At 35.8% G+C, this 24,251-nt stretch overlaps 1 protein-coding gene across 1 annotated transcript in view; it reads right to left on the bottom strand.

Annotated features, from left to right (window-relative positions):
• The window catches only part of DPY19L4 (dpy-19 like 4), a 62,872-nt gene that overhangs the window by 5,825 nt on the left and 32,796 nt on the right, over positions 1-24,251 (bottom strand). The window contains exons 8-18 of the mRNA XM_059994919.1: positions 22,601-22,735; positions 19,969-20,100; positions 19,769-19,867; positions 19,137-19,210; positions 15,822-15,980; positions 14,814-14,933; positions 9,542-9,662; positions 7,185-7,241; positions 6,386-6,468; positions 3,700-3,832; positions 219-377 (exon numbers count right to left, since the gene is read on the bottom strand). Of these exons, the coding sequence (XP_059850902.1) occupies positions 219-377; positions 3,700-3,832; positions 6,386-6,468; positions 7,185-7,241; positions 9,542-9,662; positions 14,814-14,933; positions 15,822-15,980; positions 19,137-19,210; positions 19,769-19,867; positions 19,969-20,100; positions 22,601-22,735 (1,272 nt within the window). The remainder of the gene's footprint in view (positions 1-218; positions 378-3,699; positions 3,833-6,385; positions 6,469-7,184; positions 7,242-9,541; positions 9,663-14,813; positions 14,934-15,821; positions 15,981-19,136; positions 19,211-19,768; positions 19,868-19,968; positions 20,101-22,600; positions 22,736-24,251) is intronic.

The raw sequence follows: 24,251 nt of genomic DNA, 5'->3' as shown, positions 1-24,251 counted from the left end.
TCGAGATATTGGTAAACTTTTTTTTGCAAAATTGCCCAACTTTTCTTTTGTACATTGAAAAAATAGTTCAAACTACTTTTATAAGCTCCCCCCCACTGTTATATAACTTTTAATTACATTCTTAGTTAAGTTCCAAAAATAAAGTTTGAAGATACTTTTATAAGTTTAAATAAAGTCATTTTTCTCAAAAAAATTCAATTTTCCAAATGGTTACTTACGTGGCCATTTGCAATGTCTAATAAATCTTTAACCCTACAGCCTCTCACGGTTCCCACCTCATTGCAGATAGCATCTTCTACAATTAGGTAGTTAGCCTTGTAGGATGTCAGTATTTTATAAATATCCTCAGCAGATCGCTTTGAATAGATTTGATAGATCTGAAAGAATATAATTAAAACAACAACTTTAAACAACATTTAAAACTTCTGTTTATCAAAATTATACATTAAGCCTCTACTACGTTCTTAGTACTATCTGTGGAAAATAAAGATATTCACTAAGACTTGATTCCTTCCCTCAGGATGCTTATATTCATCTGCTATTGGCCACTTGTGTATCTTCTTTTGAGAAATGTCCATTCAAGTCCTTTGCCCATTTTTCCCCAGTTTTACTGAGATATAATTGACATATAACATTGTGTAAGTTTAAGGTGTACAACATGTTTATTTGATATGCTCATATGTTGCAAAATCATTAGCACCATAGCTTTAGCTAACACCTGCATCATGTTACATAACCGCCATTTCTTTTTTGGGGGAAAACATCTAAGATCTACTCTCAGCAACTTTCGAATGTACAATACGGTGTTATTAACTATAATCACCATGCTGTACATTAGATCCCTAGAGTTTATTCATCTTATAACTAGAAGTTTGTACTCTTTGACCAACATCTCATTTCTCCAACCCTCCCAACCCCTGGCAACCACAACTCTTCTGTTTCTATGAGTTCAGCCTTTTTAGATTCCATATATATGTGATATCACAGAATATTTGTCTTTTTCTATCTGACTTACTTCACTTAGAGTAATGCCCTCAAGGTTCGTCCATGTTGTTGCAAATGGCCTTTGTCCATTTTTTTAATTGGGTTGTCTTTTTATTATTGAGTTGTAATCGTTCCATTACTTTTTTTTATTACCATGTATCATAGTATTTTATACTCATTTTATATATGAGATAAAGTCAGTGAGGTTAAAATAATTTGACCCTTGTCACAAATACTGAAAGAACAGGGATGCATGCTTAAAACTCATGTCTTGATTACGTGGTGTTTTTCATTACAATTTTGCTGACCTTATTAGATAATAAGCTTTGGATCTTCTAATACGTTTTTCAGGTTTTCTGAAATGTTAACCTTGGATAACCACAAAAGTTAGGCCAAAAGTATCATATACTGTTTGTTGTGTAAATACTGAGATTTGCAACCTAGATTGGACAAGATTCCAGTCTATCTGCAGAATATTCAGCAGCTGCTTACTACATGTTACGGCTGCTGTCTATCTAGCAACTTTAGGTCCAATGTCCATTGAGATGCTAGAGATACTCATTCTGTGGAACACAGAATGTTAATAAATCAAGAGGAAGTTTCTCACTCATTTCACTTTGTTAAATAAGTTCATGTGAATGGTTCTATCTTATCCAGCTTATACTTATTTATAGTTTTTTATATATTTTTTTACTTATTTTTAAGTTTGGGGAAACTGTAACATACTACGGGGGCCTATAAAAAACACCTCTATGCAATGGCAATAACATTACCGTTAGACTAGAGTGAGGTTTCTCAACCTCAACGCTATTGACATTTTGGGCCAGATAATTCTTTGTCAGGACAGAATGGAGGCTGCTCTGTACATTGGAGGATGTTTAAGAGTATCCCTGGTCTCTACCCACTAGGTGTCTGTAGAACCCCTCCCCTAGCTGTGACAACCAAAAATGTCTCCAGACATTGCTAAATGTCCCCTGGGAGCACCATCTTCCCAGGTTTGAGAATCACTGGCCTATAATCACTGATTATAAAGATCAGTCCCATGTTATGAATTATAGACAGTGTCTAATTCAAATGGTATGGTCTCACTTATGGAGTTCAATTTGAATTTTATTTTAACAGCGAATTTATTCAGTACTTGCTATGTACTAGACACCATATAGAAAGACCAAGATTTGAAAAAAAAATGGTTTCTATTCTCACAGCCAAGTCACATAAAACTAAAAACTCTAAAATGTTTAAATTTAATTAGAACCTAATTAGAACTCTGACCTAATTATAAGTGATTCTGAAATTCTATATTAGGACAAAGACCAATCAAAAGACAACAAAGAAAACAAAGCCATGTCAGAGTCTGTTGGTTTAAATCCACAAAAAGTAAAGTTTAGGAATATGCAGTAGTGTATCTTCTAAGCAACACTACCTTTTCAACTGCAGCAAATACTAATCAGAGGCAGCTGTTGTCTCTCAGGTAAATCACTGAAAGGTAGATCTAAAGGTAGATCTCCCCCATCTCTGACCTCTCCCCTGCTTCAACTGTTCCCTGACCTTAATTAACTCTAAAACAGATCTAAGGTTCCACTCCTGGGCTTATGAAAGGTCTCTGATGACTCCCAAATGCCTCTAGGGAAAGTCTAAATTCTTAAGCATGACCTTCCAGGTCCTCCAGAATTTGGCCTTATTTATTTTCCAGTTTCATGGCCAAACAAATTTCAAGGCTCATGTGACTTTTTTAACCTGGAATCACTGTATTCTTTTTCCAAACAAGCTTCTAGTCATCCTTCAAAGCCCAGATCAAGCAAATGCCCTTTATGAAGACTTGGATTTTTGTAGGCAGAACTGACTGCTCCTGCTTTTGAACTCCTCTCTACTTTCTGTGGTTATATGTGAATGTGTGTGCGCACATACAATTATAATTTAATAGTACATATTAATACTAGCTAACACTTAAATTTTACTGTTTCAGGCATAGTGCATTATCTTATTTAATTCTCACAACTAGGAGGTAAGAATTATTATTACTTCCAGATTCAGAAACTTGCTCAAGGTCACAAAGCTTAGAGTCTAACTTCTATATTGCTATACTTCCTCCTTAGCTTAGAGTACACTTAAAAACTATATGAAATTCTCTCCAACTGAAAAACAGAATATTTAGAACTCAGGTTCAGTTGGTCATTACCTTCAGATATGAAGTTACTATTTAAATCCATACCAAACATGCAAAATAATATATTCTCTGAAGAAGAAGCAATTAGATACCATACTAATGTTATACTAAGTTATTAATAATAGCCCATAATGAAAAATCAATCAGTGTTTTATAAGCAATAATAGAATTTTGGCTTGGAAATACAAAGTGTATAAAGACATTAACTGAAAGCCTTCCTTCAATAATTTCATTGAGAACAATGATATTCTCAAAAGAATGCTTCCCTTTATAAAATATTACACATCAGTCCCTTGAAACCTTATGGGAAATGAAATGTTTCTCCTAGAAATATATCCATACTTTCCATAAAACAAAGAACTTCATATTCTAATGTTGGCCTCTCCTGATTAAATGTATTATACAGCTTTTTTTTTAAAACTAAAGCTAATTAACTCTTCTAAAATTGTCTGGATTTTCCTAGCTAACCAGGAACATATGCATCATTACAGAACTATACTAAGGAGTCAAATAAAAATGATCCAAATGTGGAATCTAAAATGCCTTACATTTTCATTTCTCTTGAGAAGATCATCATCATTGTAAAGAGGCAAGCTTGTCACCATCCATCCAGTGCATAATTTAATCACACCCATTAACTGTGGACTTCCTGCAAAAACAGCTGCGACTGGAGCTTGCCTTCTGCAAAGAACCATAAAGATTCACACACTGAAAAGGTAAGTATACTATTTAGATCACTGATTTATATCAATTCTGAAATACCAAGCAACTTAAAATGTATTGCACACTTAAGTTTCAGTGTCAGTTTTCATTTCATTTCATTTTTGGATTTATTAAAAAAAAAAACTGAGCACCTATTATGTGCCAGAAACTGTTCAGACTGCTAAAGATAAATATTTTAAAAAGAGAGGTGGGAGGACAAGGTCCCTGCTTTCAAGAGGGAGCAGGGGGAGAGGATAAGCATACAGGTCAGGTGGTAATAATGCTATTAAAAAAAAATGCAGGGTAATGGGAGTGACAATTCAATGCTGATACTGTGAATTCTCAAATTCGTCTTTGGCAAATATTAACCACCAGAACCCAACTCCTTCCAGATCCATCTATCCTCCTGCTCCTTCCCTACCTTTACCCATATGTCTATCTCCAGATAACACATGAAGGACTTCTCTACTCTAAATCATAATCCAAAGTCCCAGACAGATGCCACTCACAAGACAGGTCCCAAAGGGCTGCTCTTATGTCCTGACCTATTTATTACCTCCCTGTATTCAACATTCAGCATCTACCTACTATGTGCTAGTGATATTGTCAAGCTCTGAAAATAGAGAGACAGCACACAGCCACTGTCCTCAAAGAGCCCTCAGTAATGGGGAAACAAAAATGAAACAGAAAAATCACAACACAGTGACATAAATGTCCAATCATTTGATGTAAAAGGTCCAATGTTCAGGCCTTTGCTGTTTTTTAAAATATTGAGGTAAATCACACACATAGATGTGACTTTCTCTTTTGTTAATGACAACACAAGGCTATATAGTCAGTGTTCCACAAAGGTAAATACAATTCACAAAAAAGTATTAATAGGCAGTAGTTAAGGATGATCTAAAAACATAATTTTTATACATACAAGAGGTGTCATTATAATAACGAGACGTTATAATAAGACCTATTATTCTCATTTCTATATACCTGTTCTATAAACCTATTCCTCATTTCTAGAAACATTTTTTGCCTTTTTTCCCCTATTATCCTGGCCTTTTCTGAGAGTGTTTCATTCCTTTTTCAAGTTTTAGTTTCTTCTCCTATGTGTTTAAAAATTTTCATACTATTTCATAGTCTCTATCCATAGGGTAGACTGGTTGGAAAAACGGTTACAATGATTCTTTTCTATAGGTATGCTCTTGGAGGAAATGCTGGTCTTCGTCATGTGACTTGTTTTGGCCAACAGGACAACAGCAAACATAATTTGAGCAGACACTTAAAACACGCTTGACCTTGAGACTTGTCCTCTCTTGCTGCTCTTGGGAACTCTACAACCACCACCTTATGAATGAGCCCAGTCTCACCTGGGCTGGATAATGAGAAGCATGTGGCTAAGTCAACTCCATGACCTCAGTGACACCTACCCAGTCTAGACATGTGAGAAAGGCCATGCCAGACTATCCAGTCCCAGATGAGCTGGCCCAGACGAGAAGAATCCTACCAATTGCTTCTACTCAGCTGACCACTGAAATGGTGCAAAATAACAAATGTTTATTGTTTGTATGCCACTAAGTTTTGTGGTAGTCCACTGTGCAGCAAAAACTGACACAAGCAAATTTTATTACCAGAAATTGCTAGAAGTCTACTTCTATTGCTTATCACAACCAACAACTGATTGTTGCTGTGTTGAACTGTTTCTTCATGTGTTTTGTAACTTTAGAGCTTATCTTCATGAAGCTTTATTTGTGAAATCCTGGGTAGCCTGGGTTGAGGATTATATCAGGCACTCCAGACCATCCCAGAACCACTTTTTATGCTAATCTCTTGATATAGGGTTTCCTGGATTAGACAAGTATAATTTCAAACTACAAACATGTGAATTCAGATGCATTGCTACAAATTCAGAGGAGACACTTTATTTCTGACCAAGAGCTGAAACCGAGGAAGATGTGCTTTCTTATCTTTCTCTACCACTTGATGGCTATTTTGTGATAGTCCATCCTTTCACTGATGGTGTAGCCCTTTGAGGGTCCCTTAGTTATATATGTATGTTAGGGGAGGGAACGAGGTGTTTCAATTAAAATTCCCAGCTTCTATAGGCCCAAGAGCACATCTCCTGTCGTATTAAAATCTGCATGAGTGTTAAAATTTAAAATCTTGTTAACCTTGGTGATCAAGACTAGAAATCCACCGCTCATTCACCTCCAACTCCGGTTAAAAGAAGCATCTCTTGACTATCTAAATAAAAGAACATCGGTTCCTTTTTATTCCACATTTCTAGATGTTTAACAGCTAGAGTTTCATATCTAAAACTTATCAATACTATATTTTGTTGGAAATGAGTTCAATTAGAAAATTAGAATTATATGTCTAAATGAAAACTAAATATCCCTAAAAATACAGGGTAAAATCCCTGAGATTTATGAGAAGAACTTGGAAAAGGATTAATTTATTATTTCCCCTGAATCCATTAAATAGCATTCAATGATTAATTAATAGCTTAACAACAGTCTTGGGCAGTTCAGTTCTTACTTTATCCAGGTCATAAGTTCCACCGTATCTGGGTCATAAAATTCTTGTAGTTCCATTAATTCTGTCATTAATCTTGGAAAAAACTAAAATACAAAACAAAATCCCCAAAACCTGTGTGTAAGTAATTAGAAAGTTTAAAACTGTTTCAGAGTACTTCCAAAGACTAAGAGGCCAACTTATGACAAACAATATTACAACACTGTTCTCACAGAAAAAATGGCATGAATTGCTTTACTCTCCTTCAGTTTCTTGCTAGTTCTCCTCAGCCCAAATAATCTACTGTATGGTTAATTCACTGCCTACGCTCAATACATAATTTTATCAACCAAACAATTAATCATCAGTTGTATCTTTCATGCACATGCACACTGAATAAATAAGTAAGCAAACAAATAAATTTCAGATCAAGTCAAATAATTCACAGGTTTACTGGCAATTAATTTCATGTTACATTATGATAACCCAAAGAGTTTACATTATTTTATAAATATTTAAATTTGGGGATTGCCAAAATACTTTTTACTATTTACTAATAAATACCATTTATTCAGCCATTTCCTTTGTCAATTATAAACTGAATTAATACCAGTATTAGACTACAGAAAATTGCATCAGAGTAAAACTGTCTTACCTCTTCTATCATGCTCCTATTGGTAGAAAATTATGTATTATTAAGTATATCACGCTTTATTTTGTTAGAATACTGTTCCAATATAAGTATCCTACACACACATATAAATTTATCACTACCTTATAGATAACATATATTTTCATCTTATGAAAAATCTAATTTTCTTACCTCTTTCCATAAGCTGAGACCTATTATGGTAGGGACAGCCATGCTCAGAATGAGAGCCTAAAATGTTAAAGCAAAAAGGGTTATGGATAAATATATTTCAGAATGTACTATAGAGGTACTAGACACTGAGTCTATGACCAATCAAATATTCTTACAGTTATAACAATTTCACTCCGAGAAATTGGAGTCAGCATGGAACCTAGTTCACAGAGTGAGATGGGTGAAGAATAATAAATTTTATATCAAGCTGGAGACAAAGTGAGAAATACATATTTGCAATATAAATTTAAGGCAGAACATAAAAAGGGTAATGCACATCGCAATATTTCAAATAGTAAGTCAATATTTGACAATTTTTCCAGGAATTTAACTTATGAAGAGCTTACAAAAAACATTGAACTGCTATGAAAACAGCTAACAACAACAAAAAGACAATGAATTAACACAGGAAAAATAGCCAATATACATCAATATGCTACTATGCTAAGATAAGAATGCATAAATTCCTCTGGAAAAAGACTGGCAAAATACAACATGACTATTATTAGAGATAATTTATCATCTTCCTACCAAAACCTGTCCCATGTCTGTTGGTGACCCCACAATCCAGTCACACAAACCCAAAACCTAAGAAACGTCTATGATTTCTCCCTATTCTTCCTTCTCCCATACTTACCGAGGCACCAAATCTTATTACTCTTCTAACTATTTTTTCCACTTCAGCGTAGTACAGTATTAATTAAATGGGCTTTGGAGCTAGAAGAACCCGGGAGTGAATCACGGTTCTTACACTTACAAGTTATGTGATCTTGGGTGAGTTATTTAACCACTTTATGCCTTAGTTTGTCTATAAAATACAGATAATAAAACTTAACTAACAGGATCTTTGTAAGCTTTGAATAGCATGTGAAATGCTTCAAACAGTACCTGACACATAGTGAGCTCTCAAAACAATTGAAGTTTTTATCGTTTCCATTCTCCATGGCCTGTACCTGGGTGACAGCCTCCTTCCTGATTCCAGTCTCTCACCCTTAAGCCCATCCTTCACAGAACTATAAGGGTGAGCTGAGAGAAAATGTAAGGCTGACTCTCTCCTGCCCTTGCATAAACATGTCACTGTCTTCCTACTGCCTGTGGGATAGCACCAAGCATGACAGGACACTCAAAGACCTCGATGACCTTACCCTCCTAGACTTCTCCAGTCTCATTTCTTGACCACTATTACCTCACATTTTATGTGCCAACAAAACTAAATATATCGTGCTTTTTCTTTACCTCTGTTTTTATTCCCTTTGAATACATCAAAGGGAATCCCTAAAAAAACTGAATTACTTAGCCCTTCTCTGTTCCAACAGCACCCTATCAACACTTCTTATCTGTTTTTATGACTGGGAGACTATAATCCACTTGATGAAATTAATCTCTTTGTTTTTGGTTTTTTTTTTTTTTGGCCGCACCAAAGGGCATGCAGGATCTTAGTTCCCCAACCAGGGATCGAACCTGTGCCCCCTGCAGTGGAAGTGTGGAGTCCCAACCACTGGACTGCCAAGGAATTCCCCTAATCATGTTTTATTTATCTTTTTACTGCAAGCACATTACACATAGCAGGCACAGTGTAAATGTTGCATTCTCACTGAAAACATTCCATAGTTCTAAATCAAACTGAGAAAAATATTATCAAAATTAATTTTTGAAAGCCTCTCACATTGCTTCACTTATATTTTTACCTTCTATTTTTTAAGTAGTCTGCATTGAAAACACCCTATTTTTATAATCAGAAATTATTAAAAAATGTTTGCCATAGAATCTTTTTCTTTTTTCTACCTATAAATCATAATGCGATTTACTCATGCTATTATTTTTTATAAATTTATTTATTTTATTTATTTATTTTGGGCTGTGTTGGGTCTTCATTGGTGCACGTGGGCTTTCTCTATCTCTCATGCGGGCGAGTGGGGGCTACTCTTCGTTGTGGTGTGCGAGCTTCTCATTGCAGTGGCTTCTCCAGTTGCGGAGCATGGGCTCTAGGTGCGCAAGCTTCAGTAGTTGCAGCAGGCAGGCTCAGTAGTTGTGGCTTGTGTGCTTCAGTAGTTGTGGCATGCGGGCTCAGTAGTTGTGGCTCATGGGCTCTAGAGTACAGGCTCAACGGTTGTGGTGCACGGGCTTAGTTGCTCCACAGCACGTGGGATCTTCTTGGACCAGGGCTCGAACCCATGTCCCCTGCATTGGCAGGAGAATTCTTAACCACTGCACCACCAGGGAAGCCATACTCATGCTATTTTAATTGTATTCATGTGGTTCCCATTTATATAACTGAAAGAGAAACAAGAACTTAACACAAAATAACAATGACTCACCAACAATACTGGGTGTACAGTTCGTAATCGAAGCCACTTGAAAAGTGTCATCCAAAGTTCAGGAGAACATACACCAAATGCTGCTAACATGCACACATAAGGAGTCCAGAGGTATTTCACGCTGGAAAAGACAGAGTCATACATGAGCTATCCTATAAACATAATTATTACGTGATTTCTCTTTTCTGAGTTCTTTCCTAATACTCATGAAAATACCACAATGTTGAAGGACAATGAAAAAGCTTAGCCTCTAATTTTCAGCAACATATTGTTACTCACTGCTTAAATAATCAAGAGACATGTGGGTTACTAAAATGAGGATGAAATAAGACATTAATATATATGAGGTATAGTAAAATTGTACTCTTGGAGAGAACATAAACTGTTATACTTTTTCAGAAGGCAATTTGGCAGAACCTATAAAAATTCTAAATACAAGACAATCCCATTTCTAGTAAACTAGCCTACAGATATATTAGCATAAATGTATAAAGATATACATGTGGGGTTTTAACTGTAGTATGTTGTTTTAATTGCAAAAAAAAAAAAAAAGAAACCTAACTATCCTTCAACAGGTACTGATTAAATAATAAATCCTTATGAAAAACAAAAAAGCAAACTGCAAAATTTTATGTATACTGTTACCCTAGTTTTTTGGTGATTTTTTTTCTAATGTACATATATGCAGTATAGCCAAAAAAAAAACATCTGAAAAGATATTGCTGACAGTTGTGACCTCTGAGGACTGGGATGGAAGGATTTTCATTTTTTACTTCATACATATCTATATTATTTGGGTTTGTTAAACAATCAGCATTATTACTTTTGAGATTAATTTTTTAAAAACAGGATTGAAAAATTAGGGCCCTTAACTTAAAAAGATTAAAAATCCAGGTGTACAGAAAAATGAACTTGTGCAAATAAAAGGCAGTACCTTACTTTAAGTTGTAACTTGTACAGGAAACAAAAGAAACCCATCACCCTAGGTGATGGTAAAAGCTGAAGACAGAAGAGGAAGAGTTTAGAAAACTTTGTGGATGTCATTGCTTCACACAGATTATCAAGGAAAAATAACATCTCAGAAGATAACTTTTGTAGTTAAGACTAAGGAAACAATAAGATCCTTCTAAGATATATTCTTTGATGACAAACTCAAAAGAGACTAGAAGAATATGAGGCCAGAGTACAAATGTGAACTATTGTGGTTTTATAAAACAGCAAAGCTATGAAATGGGGAAAACAAAGTAACATTCATCTAATAAAAATTTATTGATCATACACTTCAGGGTGACCAAAGTACTAGAGAGAAAAAAAGAAAAACAAGACATGGCTACAGCCCTCAAGGAGGGCTTTATTAAGATGGAATAAAACTGAACACATGGGAAACAATTAGAAAATAAGTATAAAAAATTTATATAAGGTCTAGGGTGATATGAAAGCAAAAGGACCAATTTGAGAATGTACTTAAGGTTTAAAACAATGAATACTGAATCAGGCTTTGAGAGAAGTAGCTGGATGTATATAGAATACATGTTGCTAAGACAGAGGAATTGCATTCGTTTCCTCTGGTTAACCAGTAACTCCTAAAACCAATAACTTCCCCATTTCAGAAAATACCAAACCTATTTTTCCAGTCAGCCAGAATCAATACTAGAGTCTGGTTTATACCTCCAGGAGAGACTACTCACATTGAATTACATGTATATGACATTCCTTGGAACACAAACTCTCTGCTCTAGACATTGGACCATTGTGCCAATCCACTGATTTCTTCGTATACAACCTCTCCTTACCATTTTATGTCAATAGCCAGCTAATTAACATCTCAACTTTTAAATTCTCTTCCAATTCAACCAAATGCCAGATGAATCCTTTTCAAACATAACTATGAGAAGACATGTTCTGTTCAAAAATCTTTAGTTTCCCAATACCTACAGAAATAAATGAAAACTCACTCAAATGGTTTTCAGGGCCCTCTAAAATATGGTCCCGACATACCTTTTCAGTTTTTTCTACTACTTCCCTAAATGATTAGAGTTCCAGCCAGAGTTTGCAGAACAATCTCAGTGTTTCCATCCCATAATGCACACAAGTTTCTCCCTCCTGGTAAAACTGCACCCCTCTCTAGTTGCTGCCTTAGCCTCTGATTCCCTTTATAGCCAGACTTCTTGAAGTCTACACTCATCTCTCTTTCCTCAGCTTCTTTTCTCTCTGATCATATCCTTTAAAAACTCTTCCTTTGGCTTCTGAATTGCAACTCTTCCTAGGATCCCTCCACCACAGTCCCTGCAACTCCTTATTTAGTTTCCAATTCCCAAATATCTTAGTTTTGGCCCCTTTACTCCATCTCCATCGCTACTCACTTCTAGATTCTACTATGATACCTTCTTAACTGGTTTATCTTCCTCTAATCTTGTTTTCCTCAAATCTTTCTCAATCATTGCTGCCCGAGAGATTTTCCATAAAAGAGTAAAGTTGATCATATCAAACTTCTGCTTAAAACATTTGATCTGTTCCCTGCTTATTTTTCCGGACATATCTCGCTATTTCCCTCACATTCGTCCCATAGTATTGGTTCCCAAAGAATACTTCTTTTTCCCAGATTATTATACACACACGCACGCACGCGCTCACACACACACACACACACACACACACACACACACACACACGAGAAAACTGAGAGCCTGGCCAATCTCTATCTCTCAAGACTGTGGCCCTGTTTAGAAAATCTCCCTTAAGCTGATTTCCCCTACCTACCTTCCACAAGTGAGTTAGTACCTCTCCTCTGGATGACCAGAGCACCCTCTGTATACCTTTCTCATAGTATTTTACTTTGTTCTAGCTCTTGGTTGACGTATCTAGAATAGGAACTCTGAAAAGATTCAAAAAGACTAGATTTCATCTCTCTCTAATCCCTACTGCCTACCTGGTAGAGTGCCTGGCACCTCCTAGGGGACCATGCAAGTTATCTGCATGAATAGATGATCATGTCTTAGAGGTCTAGTGAGTAAATTAGAGAATCAAGGACCAATGATAGAATAATGCAGATTACATGTTCAAAAAAGGGATCTTGAACTTAAAATGACGGATCCAACAATGAAGAATGGTGGGAATAACAAAAAGTTCTTTTTCAGAGAGAAATAAAACTGAGGAAGGAGGGGAAGGAGGGGAAAAAGGTAAACCATGCTCCAAATTCTAGTACTACTAGGCAACAAGATGAGAATCAAACCCTGAATCACTTAAAATATTCATGGATTAATACACTTCTTCATCCTGTTTAGGTACTATGGATTGCTAACTATTAGAGTGAACCTTATTCTCACTTCAAGTTTCCATAGAGATACCCCCTTGTCATGGGTTTGGCAGTCTGATAAAGTCTGTGGACCCCTTATAAGAAAACATTTCTAAATGCATAAAATACATAGGCTTACAAAGGAAACCAATTATACTGAAATACTGATATTAAATAATAAAATTTGTATTTGTAATACAGCAATATTTGTACTTGTTTATTAATACATTAAATGCAGGTCTAATAATTACTATAATTTTGAAGTAGTGATGTATATAAACAATATTCAAGATACCTGTAAAAAACCAGTACAATGAGAAAATAACTATGCTTTCTGTTGGTGAAAGCACCACAGGTACTGCTAAAATGACTGTGATTCTGTATCTGTATTCATAATTAAAGGAAACTTAAACCTTATACTGTATCAATATTCTTCACCTCTCCCTGCTTTTATTCCCCTCCCTATACTTCAGAACCCTAACTGCTCCTCCTTGTGGCAGCAATTTATCTGATTTGTGAGTGTGAGGTGACAATACTCAACACACACTTATAGGCTTTTACATTTTGGATCTTCCTTTTGCAGCATGGGTGTATATAGGTGCAGCAGGCTTACCAAGGCTCTGGCCATTCAAGAGGGAAGGCCTGCAATTTAAGGACTAAACTCAGTTTGGGGTGGAAGATATTCAAAGGTCTTTTGGTCACACATGAAAAAGAGTTCTCCAGTGCAACTTTTATCAGAATCAGAATCATTCAGATGACCAAAATATATTCCTCATATATATTTGGTTTTTGACCACGGGTTTCTGGCTCACAACTCCCCAAACCCTTGGAATTTCCTAAGCGCTGAGAGCTTAAATGTATCTTTTATTATGTTAATGAGGCGACTTTTGGAAAGCAGCTAAGGATGGGGACTGGTTGCCAGTGGAGCCAACCAGGTGATGAGAGGGTTGGAAGTTTCAGTCCTACCCCCCAGACCTCTGGGGAGGGGAGAGGCTGGAGGCTGAGTTCAATCACCAATGGCCAATGATTTAATCAATCGTGCCTGTGTAATAAAGCCTCCATAAAACCCCAAAAGTACAGGGTTCAGGAGCTTCCCAGTTGGTGAACATGTAGGGATTTCTCTCTCCTGGAGAGAGCATGGGAGCTCCAGCCCTTTCCCCATACCTTGCCCTATGAACCTCTTCCATGTGGCTATTCCTGATTTATATCCTTTGATAATAAACCAGTAAGTAAAATGTTTCTCTGAGTTCTGTGAGCTGCTCTACCAAATTAATCAAACCTGAGGAGGGGGTCTTGGGAACCTCTGATCTATAGCCAGTTCACCAGAAACACAGGTGACAACCTGGACTTGTAACTTGGTGTCTGAAGAGGTAGCAGGGGAGTCTTGTTGGACTGAACCCAAGCCTGTAGATTCTGATGGTACTTCTGGCAGACAGTCAAAATTGAGTTGAATTGTAGGATACCCAGCTGGTGGCCAGAGAATTGTTTGTTGGTATGAAGAAACCTCCTCCCCACTTTGAAATGGGGTGCTCAGAACCATTTCATACTCCTATGTCTTATTTCTCATCTGAGTCAAACTTCAAAGAAAAGGGTATATTGAACCCTCACCCTCACCCTCATAACACCATTTACCTCTCCTTCGCTTATCAAAGTTATAATTTTATTTTTGTGTGGTTAGCATCTGTCACCTTCAATAGACCATGAGTCACATAAGGTTAGAGAATCTTGTCCACCGCTGTACCCCCAGCACCTAGCACAATGCCTGGCCCTTGGAAAACATTCAATAGTTTTTGAACAAATAAATTACTAAGTAAATATCGGTTCACTGTACTATAAACACCTCTCTAAACTCCAGTTAGATTAAGGTTTTTTTGAGTTTTTATAGTGTTTTTATAAATGTGTTCTTGAAAGTATCCATTAACTACCATTAGAAAGGACAATTCTTTGTAAAAACAAATGGCTCAAATATACACTTACCCTTCTATAATCATTGCAAGAGAGCCCAATAAAATAGTGTGAATCACGTGATAAATTATTTCTGGTCTTTCTCCAATTTGTCCATCTTCAAGCGTAATAGTTTCTTTCAGGGACTTACCACTACAGAAAGAAATGTGTTTTTTTACTACTTTGAAAATATTTGAAAAATCAAAGATCTTTAATATCTTCATTAAAAAAATATAGGTAGTTCTTAAAATTTGAAAGTATATTCTGCTGGTCAAATACCTAACTTAGGTATCTCCAAGTCTTTGAAAATGGCTATTGAAGCTTGAAGACAACTGCCTCAATAAAGACTAAACATGAAAGTTCAGGAAATATAATAAAAAAGATACATAGGTTCCTTTTCCAAGATGAATTATCACTAAACTAATGATTGTTAAATCAATACAGTTAAATAATAATTTGAATTACTAAGTTCTCAAAATTAAGTTACTACACACAGCCTCCTTTCAAGTTTGATAAAAATATTTTTAAATAGTCAAACTTTATAATTTGAAATCACTTATACTACTAGTTTCAAGTAATTAGAAAAAATTATGCTTACAGTAAATAAAAAATCTGAGTAAATTAGTCTGTAAAAGTTTAACTGATTATTTAAATATTATTCCTGCATTAAAAATGGACATTACAGGGACTTCCCTGGTGGTCCAGTGGGTAAGACTCCACACTCCCAATGCTGGAGGGCTGGGTTCGATCCCTGCTCGGGGAACTAGATCCCGCATGCATGCCGCAACTAAAGATTCCATGTGCCGCAACTAAAACCCGGCACTGCCTAAATAAATAAATATGAATCTTACATATTCAGATGTATAAGCTTAAATTTGAATTTCATCTACTTAACTTATAATGATATTTTATACACTGATAAAGAGAGAATTCAATTAGAAACTCTAAAACACACAAATATTGGAAGGATATTAAAAATAAGTTTTCTATATTTCCATAATTCTTTAGTTAGTAATATGATTGGTTCTCCTAGGTACTTACTTAATTCTCCTAAAAATAACTTGAATCATAGAAAGAAAACAAGTAATTAACACTAAAATATAGAAAGGTAATAAAGAAGACTGTGTCAATCGCAAAAAAAATTCTTGAGATGGTGCTTGAAGGGATTCTTGACATAGGAGCCAATTCATTGTAAAATTCCTACAGAAAACAAAAGCATGATATTAAAATCACAGATGTTTTAAAGTACTGAACTTAAAATTATTTTTTCCATCTCAGTAAAAACTAAGACAAAACTAAACGCACTTCCTAAATCCGTTAACTTACAACAGAAAGGTCATACCCTTTATAAATGAAAATAATAGCATTAGTAACCCTCCTCAACAAACTGCCCTAATAAATTTAAAACTACATTTTTATGATCCAGCAATGTGACCATCTCTAGAACCCAATACAGTTTTAGGGGAGTTTTACTTTCTATTTTTACCTGGAAGATAACAAAAAAATTCAACTGTCTAACCTCTAACAGCACTGTCCAGTATGATAGCCACTAGCTATACGTAGCTAATAGCACATGAAATGTGGCCAGTGCAAATGGAGATAGTCTTTAAGCACAAAATACACCCTGGACTTCAAAGATAAAAAAATCAAGAAAAAAGGAATTTAAAAAATACAAAATATATCTCAATAATTTTATATTTTTTACACATTAAAATAACATTTTTAATATATTGGATTAAATAAAGTACGTTATTGAAATTAAATTCACTTGTTTCTTTTTACTTTTTTTAATGCAACTACTAGAAAATTATGTATGCAACTAATGTCATATTGTTATTGGACAGCCCTGTTTTATATTGATAAATGTAACTTGACTAGGACCCATTTTAAAAAGAGGTATCTAATTATTAAGACAGAAATCATAAAATGTGAAATGTAAGTTTTTTGAGCTATAACAGTCAGGATAAACTTTTTGTTTTTTAACCCACACTAAATATAATCAACAAGCCTCCTAGTTATACGTAGATTTATCTGCATTCTCACTCCCAATCCATCTTCAACCTCCATTTAATTCTCAAATTACTAGCCCTGGGGGAAGAGGTGAGCGATGGAATGATGTTCAGGAGTGCTCACGGATGGATTGAGAATGCTTCACAAATCACTGGGTTTAAACTAAAAGGTTAAAGTTTCACAATGTGCCGAACAGCTATACAACTGTATCAAAGAGGCTGCCATCAAAATATTTTGTACCTAGGACGAAAGCACGTCTTAAAAATCTGCCTACTAAAGTAACTGATTCTATAAGGTCTAATTCAAATTCCAATTTAATGATATTCTTTCCATAACCCCCGTCTCAATCCTTCCTTCCCCATATTCCCATGGCACTTTAATTATGCCTTTATTATAGTGCTTAATGCAATCTGCTATGCGTTAGATCGTAGTCATTTTTGTATCCCCCAGAGTACCTGGCCCAGTATCTTGCACATTAAATAAATATTTATTAACACTTCTTTACTGATTCTTTTCTTTTCTTTTCTTTATTTATTTATGGCTGCGTTGGGTCTTCGTTGCTGTGCGCGGGTTCTCATTGCGGTGGCTTCTGTTGTTGCGGAGCGGGGGCTCTAGGCGCGCGGGCTTCAGTAGCTGCAGCTCGCAGGCTCTAGGGCACAGGCTCAGTAGTTGTGGCGCATGGGCTTAGCTGCTCTGCGGCATGTGGGGTCTTCCCGGGCCAGGGCTCGAACCAGTGTCTCCTGCATTGGCAGGCGGATTCTTAACCACTGCGCCACCAGGGAAGCCCCTTTTTTAACATCTTTTTATTTTATTTATTTTTTTTGTGTGTGTGGTACGCGGGCCTCTCACTGTTGTGGGCTCTCCCGTTGCGGAGTACAGGCTCCAGACGCGCAGGCCCAGCGGCCATGGCTCACGGGCCTAGCCGCTCCGCGGCATGTGGGATCTTCCCGGACTGGGGCACGAACCCGTGTCCCCTGCATCAGGAGGTGGACTCTCAACCACTGCGCCACCAGGGAAGCCCTCTTTACTGATTCTTAAAATTCCGTCTCAACAGAAATGTCTCCTGAAATTCTGGTGAATTACAAATCCTGATATCCAATTGGCACATTTGCACACAAGGCACTTATTATTTACACCACCCATGCCATTAATTGTATAAAAACTATCTAATGAGCCAGCAATATTCTTAAGGACAAGATTAATAAGTCTTAATCTTAAAATACCCAGTATATTACCTTGTGAAGCCTAGTACCTGACATGAGGAACAAAGGCGCACTATAGAACATCAACTAAGAAACACTGGACAAAAGCAGAGCTTAATGCTAGGCTCATTCTAGAGTCTTCCAAGGTTAAAGAGAAAATCAGTGAAAAGGCCAGTCAATTATGGAGGTCTGCAACCAACTTTTACTAGTTGCCTGATGAGTGTCAGGCCTACAAATACACCTGAAAAAGACATGGTCCCTACCTTTATGAAGCACATGGCCTCTTAAAGGATCCTTTTATCTTACTAGATAGCCATATACGATTTACACTTCAGAAGGCTTCTCCAGTGTCTAAGCAATGTCAAACACTTGGTTAACTGATATATCACAACATAAAATTTCATTCACAGTATCTAAAATCCCATGTAATCCCAGCAAACGATTATAAGATTCTACGGTCTACTATATGAACTTGAGATATGTATAGGTAAATATATATTTTCTGTTATGCAAATGGACTCTATCAGTACATAAAATCATTTATTTCATTTTAGATTTAAAAAATGCATTTAAACAACAAAAGGTACAACACTATTTTTGAATTTAAAAAGTCAGCTTCTGGTCCAATCCACTATTATGACCAAAGATAAGATTCTTTGCTATGAAATAAATATCTTACTGACCACCCCATTTTTAATGCCTATGCCCTTTTTTTTTTAAAGTATAGATTTGGAGTATATCATGAACTTTTTTTTTTTTAATTGAACTATAGTTGATTTACACCCATACTCTTTGTAATATAACATTTTGCAGTTAGTGGTTAAAATTTCCTTGGTTCTTTATTCATTTTAAATCTTTAATTTATTCTGACCTTAGATTGTATCATCACTCCTCATCAAGGAAAGTAGCCTCAACATACTGTGATGCTATTGAGGTTTAAGTATATCTAATTTTAAAAGACCTAAATGAGATTTTTTTTTAAATGAGAAAAGTATTGATGTCTTATTTCTTCTAGATATTGTAATATCCCAAATTATTTTCTAAGTGGTATGTAATTAGGTGTGTACTCCCTCCTTTGACTATTTTTGCTCTTTATCTTCTAAGTGCTATAGAGTTAGGTAAACTTACATAATCTAAAACTTACTTAGTCATATTTAGTCCAAATTTTACTTCAAGGAATTTCAGCATATGTCCATTTTCTTTGTGGGGGACAAACATCTGAAGGAGAAAAACACTAGTTACAACAAAGAACTATTAGCTAAGTTTATAGCAATATGCTTTAGTCCAATACTAGAACTAGAAAATACAGCAAGACCACAAAACAAAAAATATGAATTAAAAATACATGATCTAACTATGAAGCAAGGAGATTTATTGGCATAGTCAATCACATTACCTTATAGTTAAGCATAAAACTATAATGGGGTAGTAAGAAGATTTTAACCTTATCCCACCTGGCTTAAATAACTTACCCACTCTTTTGAATGTCTTTGACTCATCTGAATTTATTCCATATATTACTTAGTGTTAATTGGGTAATGATGACATTTTAAATTAAATGAAAAATAAAGTGTAATTTTTAAAAAGTATTTCTATAGGAAAGACTCAGAATCCTATTTTCGCACCTAATATACTAGGTATGATTATTGTTCAACTAAACATGTTACTGTACAAACTCTTACTTTGCTATCCCATTATTCTCGTTAAAATTTAGCCCAGTATATTTCATTATTCAATTTGCTCTACCACATGAATCTCAAACACAGAGTTACTTACTTTCATTATAATATTCAATGTCACTGTCAGAGTACACACCAAGTAAAAATTAATCACTTTCATTATTTTAGCCACGAAAGTTCCTTTCTTCACATTCAGCTATGCAGGGAGGAAAATTATATGAACAAAGAAGTGAGGTTTAAAAAAATTAACAATTTAAAAATTCCCCCCAAGAATGATAAAAAGGCAATTCTAATTACCTGAAGGCACTTAGCAAGCATTAAGGCTATTACAAAACTTAATAAAGGAGATACCAATAAAGCCGAATTCTCAAACTGCAGTAAATATCCCAGAAAGAGAGAAAATATATAGATTTTATAAACTTCATGAACCTGTTGGGACAAAAATAAAATGAATGAGAATTAAATGAATTTTATTGTACATATTTTCATTACGTAAGATTTGACTACAATTATAAAGTAAATGCTCTACTATAATTTTGGACAGTATTATATTTACAACCATTCAATTCGTAGTTTTAATGCCATGGGATGTAACTAATTTATCACTTCCTTTTTAGAAAGAACTCTCCGCAAAGTAAAAAGCTTTGAAACCATGGATGTCTAAATCAGACTGGAAGAACCTTCTTTAATCCCAGGCTCTGACTTAATTTCACTTGGTTTGTCTTGTCCATCTATGCAACATCAAGCTGCATAAATCAAAAATCATAACCATTAGCAGCAGTTCCCAAAACCTATCCGGTGAAAATATACTCCCATGAAATGTAGCACCAGAGAAAAGGATTTCGCACTTGGTCCATTTAACAGTGACAATAAGAAAGTTAAATTCAATTTCCTAATAGAAGATCTCCCAGGAAAGTTATGTCTTACTATATTTCTTTTCTAAAATTCTATAGTATAATAATTTAATCTGCCATAAAATAAATTCCTTTTAGAAAGGGGAGAACTAAGACAAAATATAGACACTAGTTGGGGGGAGGGGGAGGAATCAAAAGGCAGAGTGTTAAAAGTTAAAAAAAGAAAAAAAAACCAAAAGAAAAAAAATCCCAAAAAGGCCAGAGCCATTTTTTAAAAAGATACCTCACTGTCGGGAGGCTGAAGCAATGACAAGAGAGGGCATTATGGGATCTTCTGGGTGCTGGTAATGTTCTATTTTTTCATCTTGGCTGCTGGTTCTCTTAGCTCCAAACCTATCCCTCTATCCTGGCCTCATAATGCTGGGGCCGGCTTCTTCAGTCTACATTTCTGCTTTTTCATTTGGCTCTCTATTAATCTCTGCCAATCCATGTTAGCGAGAGATAATAAGAGTTGGAGGAGAGAGCAGGGGCGTGTTCCTTACTGCAGCCTGCAGCTCCTGGGAGGATCACCTCAGCAATGCTTCTTCACTCCAACAGAGTTAATTCCTTCCTGTTAAGGCAGCTGGATGCAGCTGCAGTTTCCCTAACACTTGAAGAACGAGCTGTATCACATCTTCTTACCCCAGAGATGGCAGAATCAGCTGGCCAGAGTACCATTCTCAGAAGTCTGGGTCCCATTTCCACAGAGCCCTTCTCCCCAGTTCAGAGATACCAGCAAAGCTGAGCAGTGGCCCTTCCTCAGAAGTCTGTTTCAGCTCCACGGGGTTCCCTCCTCTAAGCTTCTACGTTTTAATAATTCCAAATTCTTCCTTTCAGCCCTCAGCTCTAGGGGAGGTAGCTGCTTCCTGAAGTTGCTACCTCTATAATACTTTCAGGTACTTATTACCTTTTCATTTAACAAGTTAACAACTTTATACTTGGTTAATGATTGTTTATATTAAATTCTCTCTATTGAAATAACCTAAATGTTGGTACTCATCAGAATTCTGGACCATCTGAAGAAAAGGAAGAGAAGAGCAAGAAGATTCCCAAATTTCTGGCTTAGACAACATATTAAATACTTAATACATGTTTATAAATAAAAAAAAAGATGAGAGGGCAAAAGAGAAAAAGATAAAGAAACAAAGGAACAAAATGTTTATGGGAACCTTTACTGCTGACAAGTATAAATTGATATAACCATTCTGGGGAAAGGCTTGGTATCTTTAGTTAGATTGAATATGTACACATCCTTTGACTTGTAATTCCACTATGAATTTGACTTGTAATTCCACTATATATTCTAGAAAAATCTTGCACTTCTGTGCCAGGTGACATGTATAAAAATGTTACAGCAGCATTGGTCATATGAACAATAAACTGGAAAAAACCTGAAATGTTCATCAGCAATAGAATACATCAGTAAATAAAAATGAATGAAATATAGCTCTGTACATCACCAGGGATGAATCTCAGAAGCAAATCAGGCAAAAGTAAACAATACATTATTTGACAACATAGTTTTAGGAATACACAGAGAGGTGGTAAAAAAACAAAGAAAAAGAAGGAAAGGATTAACAAAATTCAGGACAGTTAGCCTCTGATGGAGAGGGAGCAGGATGTGACTGAGAAAAAGGGGCTTCTAGTGTTCATATGCTCCATATCTTGGCCTGGGTGTTCAAATACTCATATTTTTTCTATACATTGTATATACAGCATGCATATACTCTTTTGTACATTCCTATATTTCACCTTTTTCTTTTTTTAAAGAAACAGAAAGGGAAGATGGAGAAGTAGCTAGAAATAGAGAGGAAGCACAGGGGTGACTCTGGTTAAGCAGACCATGTTTAAGGGAATTTCAAAGTGCTTCTAAAAGGACTAGGGGAGAATAAGTTTAGCAACCTTTTGAGTAGAAGTATAAATCAGAGCCTATTAAAACATTTCAAATTAAGCTTAAAAGCTAAGTGGTTTTATACAACCCTATAAAGACATTTATTCTCTAGATTTAAAATAATAATTTTGAAATGCCATAATACCTTTTCACTTTGCTCCAGTGAAAAACTATCTAGCAAGAAGAGAGATATTGCTTGAAGAAACAAGAGGTAGTGGCTGTACTCCCACATCATCATAAATGTGTAAGTTGAAGCACTCATCAACAAGTAGCAAAACCTCTAGGGAAAACAAAGAAAGAAACTAAATATCAACAGCTTCATTACTATAAAAATCTGTGAGGTTGTTAGCTCAAATATTGCAGCTCTGTTACTGCTTCCACTTTAAGGCTATACAATTTTTGAAACTTTGTTTTTAAATCACATAATTATTAAATCCTTACATAAACAATAAGATCGTAAATCAAGCACTCTAAAGAGAAATCAACCACTTGCCCTTCAATGTTCAACATTATACTGAGAACTTCAGGAAGACAAAGAAAAAAAGAAAATTCAGTACAATTTTCTTTCACCCCAAAAGAGATAAAGGAATAAATATTTTTAAATGGTGGCTTTTACTAGACTTGACTGCTCGGCTTTAGTTACAGTGGAAGTAACTCCTTTCACTCTATAACATTTTCACTTCCCTGGTGCTTCATATTTTCCTAAGAGCTTCCATGTGACTAGTCTATTTATGTCTCAGCCCATTCCACACCCCATGGAAAAAAGTCCATTTCTTTTTTCATTTCCTTTCAGCACAGTGTGGCCTTACCTTTTCCCAAAGTTTATACTGTCAACCATATAAAACTCTCAGCTGTTTTCATCTGCTAAAGTACTAAACACAAGGATTTCACTGCCCTTGCCTGAAATATGCCTGGCTAAAGTCTATTCTGTCCCTCCAAATGTCATCTCCCAAGTGATCCCTTAGTGAGAAACCAAGTCTTAGCATATTTCTAGCAACAGTCTCAACTTCTTCTAGGGACCTACCTTTTTATTCCTAATTCCTCCATCAGCCATAGTGTCAAAACAATTGGTTCTGATAAGAACAATGAAAGGACAATAAGAGTCAAGTCAAGAAACCTAAGATAAGAACTGTGTTCTCCAAAACTAAATCTTTCAGACTCAGCTGACTATACTCAATGATAAATTCCAGAGTCAGAGATACCTCAGACCATCAGCAGATGTAAGAATTTTTCAGCATCCTGAATAAGATTAAGACCAGATAACAAAATGAAAGAGATGGAAAAATTCCACCAGTTGATCACATATCAAGGGCAAGGCCCAGAAGGGCTCAGCACTAATAGAATAACATAAGCTTCTGCTCTATCTATCACCATAGCTGTAAGAGAAAGTGTTCTGGAAATCTTCTCATGTGGAACAACAGAACTGTAATAACCAGGCCTAAAACCATTATCCTCAGAAAAACCAGCTCCAGAAATCAATGAAGGGTCAGATCTAGATTCAGCTTAAGTAACCTACTGGCCACTTAGAGATTACTTTGGGGATGCTAGCGAAAAGCTACAGTATAATGAAACAAATTGCCAATTCCAAAGGTTTATTCTCAAACTACTCTAAGAACATGCGGTGAAAATATGATAGAGGGAATTCCCTGGTGGTCCAGTGGTTAGGACTCGGCGCTTTCACTGGCAGGGCCCAGGCTGGACCCCTGGTCAGGGAACTAAGATCCCGCATGCCGTACGGTGTCGCCAAATTAAAAATAATAATAGTAATAGGAACACATGTCAAACACAATCTGGAG

This window comes from Delphinus delphis, chromosome 17 (assembly GCF_949987515.2).
Source record: "Delphinus delphis chromosome 17, mDelDel1.2, whole genome shotgun sequence".
Classification (NCBI taxonomy): Eukaryota; Metazoa; Chordata; class Mammalia; order Artiodactyla; family Delphinidae; genus Delphinus; species Delphinus delphis.
This window is presented reverse-complemented; position numbering and strand designations above follow the sequence as displayed.